At 36.0% G+C, this 3,662-nt stretch overlaps 1 protein-coding gene across 1 annotated transcript; it reads left to right on the forward strand.

The window, feature by feature from the left end:
* The first annotated feature begins 777 nt into the window (after positions 1 to 777).
* cklf (chemokine like factor) lies at positions 778 to 3,159 on the forward strand. The gene is made up of 4 exons (XM_030129623.1): positions 778 to 1,074; positions 1,560 to 1,715; positions 1,800 to 1,895; positions 2,117 to 3,159. Exons 1-4 carry the CDS (start codon positions 985 to 987, stop codon positions 2,225 to 2,227), a joined length of 453 nt encoding a protein of 150 aa, XP_029985483.1. The 5' UTR covers positions 778 to 984; the 3' UTR covers positions 2,228 to 3,159.
* Positions 3,160 to 3,662: the final 503 nt, after the last annotated feature.

The raw sequence follows: 3,662 nt of genomic DNA on the forward strand, positions 1-3,662 counted from the left end.
ATGTATCTACAGACATTTTATTTGACGTGGGTAAATGAGCAGTTGAACAGATGCACCTAATTAAGTGGCCAATGAATGAATACTGTTAAGAGAACTGTTTTCTGGGAATCTGCTGATATCCTTCGAAGAAAACAAATATATCACGTTCCTATGATTTCAACAAGTGGACTGAAAAGACAGCATGTAATTATCAAACCTACTGATGTGCTGGGTGGTGGTATATAGATATACCAGGAATTGTGTTCGTCCATCCGAGAATTTTGTCCAACTGATTTCTCACACAGTGTTCAGCCATTGCTTTTCACTTTTTACACATGTTCTTTACCTCTATGGAGGTGCACTGCTAAGTTTGATGGCTGAATTAAAATTTTTTCACAATTTTTTAAAAATTTCAACTTATAAATCTTCTCTAACCAATTTCAAAAACACTATTTACCCAATTCTTTTCAAATTTGACAAAAGTCTTTCTCTCAATTTTGGCTTTTTTTTTTTTTTTTTTTTTTTTTTTTTTTTTTTTACATTTTTGAAACACTTTTCAGAAAATTGAAAGTTAAGACTTGGACAGAATTATGTTTGTCTTTGTTGGACTAAGCTACACAAAGAGGACAGTTATTTGGTCTAATCTACTTTCCATTTGTCTTTCATTTCAAATTCAAAATGAATCCCTGGGTAGGCAGGGTATCAGCGAGCAGGAGTGGCAAAGTGTTGAGTGATCGGGCGGGGGTATTAGCAAAGTCTGCTTTCTTCTTCACTTGTTTATGCAGTAAAAATGTGACAAAGAGAAAAATAGCCATTGTTACTAGTCAGCTGGAGATCATGTAAAAGTACATATCTATATCTTGTTTTATTCTTTATTATAAAAACACTAAGCAGCTGCAGGCATGAAAATATTACACATATTCTAAGTCATTTCCTCAGTTCAAAGGAAATTGCTTGATTCAGGAAACAGAGTGAGCAACACTCTGCATTTGAAATCTAACCATCATGTCAGAAGATCACAGTAAAACAACTACTATGGATGTGGACAAGGCCTTTCTAAAATCCAAGAGAGGCATCCTGAAAGTAGCAGAAATGGTAAGAGCATATCACTGATATTTACAACTTTTCTAAGGAAATAACGGCATTACATTTCAGACACTACCGTGTCTTGACAGATTAAAAAGGGGAACAGCTGCAGGAGCCAAACTTACTGTATTAAACCAGTTTGTTGGTGTCAGTAACCAATATAGCCAAAGCACTGTACAGACCTCAGCAAAAGAGCAAATGGATTCCTGATGGTTGTTTATTGGATGGTAAGAAATATGATGTGAAAACTCACAGTCACAAAGTGTATGAACATTTCCTCTTTCTGAGCAAAGACTAAAACGCTAAACAGGAAACAGCAGAAAAACAGTGCAGCGATATACAATCTGCTGATGTGCTGCTCTCTGCTGGAAGTTTGGTTGAAATTCATTACTTTATCATTTTTTAAAGTAAACAATATACAATAATTCTTCTAAAATTCTATCATTTCAGTGTTGTCATTGCATTAATAATTATGGAGTTTTTTTCCCCTTTAGGTGACCCTGTTTGTGGCATTAATGTGCTTCACTACAGCATCCAGATCACAATACATAGCAGCTACAGCCATGGAGTGTTTGATCACTTTGCTTCTGCTGCTGCTGTACCTGTTCAAACTCAACAAGAAGTTCACCTTCTTCTTTTGGCCTCTCATTGTAGGTGAAGACTTTATGGACCTCATACTGAGAATACTGTACATGTTATATTTAGGATTTAAGACTGTTTCTCTTCTCTTCCAGGATGTTTTCAATTCAATATTTGCAGCTGTCTTCTTTGCTGTCTTAAGTCTGATTGCTGTGAATACATACACTCTAACAGGCACCTTGGTTGGAGGGGTGAGAAATATGTCTTTAATCTATAATTACAATCTCAGCCATGTGGGTGAACTTGTATATAATATGTCACATGATATAATATGTATATATATAGCTATCTCGGACAACAAAATGTAATTTCCAAGTGTTGATTTTGATCTAGTTGTGTATGTGTAGTTCATTCTCACCCTGTGATATGTTTTAATGCTGCATCTGTTCTGATATTTCCTGTCTCCCTCCAGATTATTGCTTTATTGTCAGCTGGGCTGCTGTGTGTGGACAGTTACATGCTTTTCAACAACATCACATTCAACAAACCAAGAAATGAAACTCCAGATCAAGTCAATGGATGAATCAATGAGATGCTTTTTGATTAACATGTGTTCTAAAATGGACTTTATTAAAAGACTGTAAATCAGGGGTGTCAAACTCATTTTAGTTCCGGGGACACATGCACCCAAATTTGATGTCAAGTGGGCCAGTCCAGTTAAATGATAGCCAATAAGTAATGAGAACTCCAAATTTTTCTCTTTGTTTTAGTGCAAAATTATGATGTTTACATTTATAAACAAACCTATCACAAAAAAAGTAAACAACCTGAACAACCTGACATTTCTTAAGATATTTCTTAAAATATATGCAATTTTAACAACTTATGAGAATCAGAATCAGCTTTATTGGCCAAGGATGTGAACGCATACAAGGCATTTGGCTTCGGTTTTTCTTTGCTCAGGATGTACAATTTCTACATGAACCCAAAACAACATTAACCCAATCATACCTAATAACATCAACCTAATATAGACAAACATTTGACTAGAGACGAGAACAACAATGGGTTGAGATTTACAGTGGATTTATATTGTAATATGTAGAGTGCAAATTGGAGTTTTTATACAGTGAGTGGATGTGTACACAGATCCGATCTATTAAAAATATATGTTTATGTATAGATTATTTAGTGCAAATTAGTCATGTTTTTTTTTTTTTTTTTTTTTACATAGGGCATTATAGATCGTAGTGGCTCTAAAAATGCACAAAACATTCAGTAACAAGCAATATTGTTAAAATTTTAGTTTGGAATTTGGAGCTGTCATTATTTATAGGGTATTCTGCTATTATTTCACTGGTTCAACCCACTTGAGATTGAAATGTGGTAAAATGAATGACACCCTTGACCATAAATGTTTTCAGAGTCATTTTTGCACTTAATAAATTCATTCTGTGGGCCACACTGTAAAAAATGACTGCAGAATTAACACCAGAAAGTTGGAAAATTGCAACATAAAAAAACTGTAAGTGACTATACAATGCAAAGTTGTTTATTTGAAAAGATTTTTGTGTTAACGATTAAATCAAATATAGCTGTAATTCTTACAGGAAGAGCATGTTAAAGGTCCCATATTATGCTATTTTTCAGTCACGTCATATAGGTCTCAGAAGCCCAAAAACATAGTATTTAAGTTTGTTCGTCCCAAAATCATCTTTTGTTCGGAGTTTCAGCGGTCGAAAAAGTCCCTCTCACCAGCCCTCCTCAGAACAGGCTGTTTCTGGGCCTGCTTCCGGGTATGCAAATGAACGCACCTGTCCACGCCCACTCCCCCTCCCCTCTCCGGGAGAGGACGCGGCTAACGCTAGCGGTACTACTCGCTAATGTTGACTGTGAAGCCATGGCTCACCTGTCTGAAATGCCCCTCTCTCGTCTACAATACACGTGTCTCAGACAGAACGTCTTTCCAAACACTGGCTTTCTTTACCTTGAGGCGTGATTGAGCCCCGACGGAAAAC

This window comes from Sphaeramia orbicularis, chromosome 3, assembly GCF_902148855.1.
Source record: "Sphaeramia orbicularis chromosome 3, fSphaOr1.1, whole genome shotgun sequence".
In the NCBI taxonomy this organism is placed as follows: Eukaryota; Metazoa; Chordata; class Actinopteri; order Kurtiformes; family Apogonidae; genus Sphaeramia; species Sphaeramia orbicularis.

Bases quoted from the DNA above. Each gene is read 5' to 3' on its own strand.
- cklf (XM_030129623.1), top strand. From the start codon at position 985: ATGTCAGAAGATCACAGTAAAACAACTACTATGGATGTGGACAAGGCC. The intron at 1,075-1,559 runs GTAAGAGCATAT...TTTCCCCTTTAG, and splicing joins TCCTGAAAGTAGCAGAAATG to GTGACCCTGTTTGTGGCATT. The intron at 1,896-2,116 runs GTGAGAAATATG...GTCTCCCTCCAG, and splicing joins CAGGCACCTTGGTTGGAGGG to ATTATTGCTTTATTGTCAGC.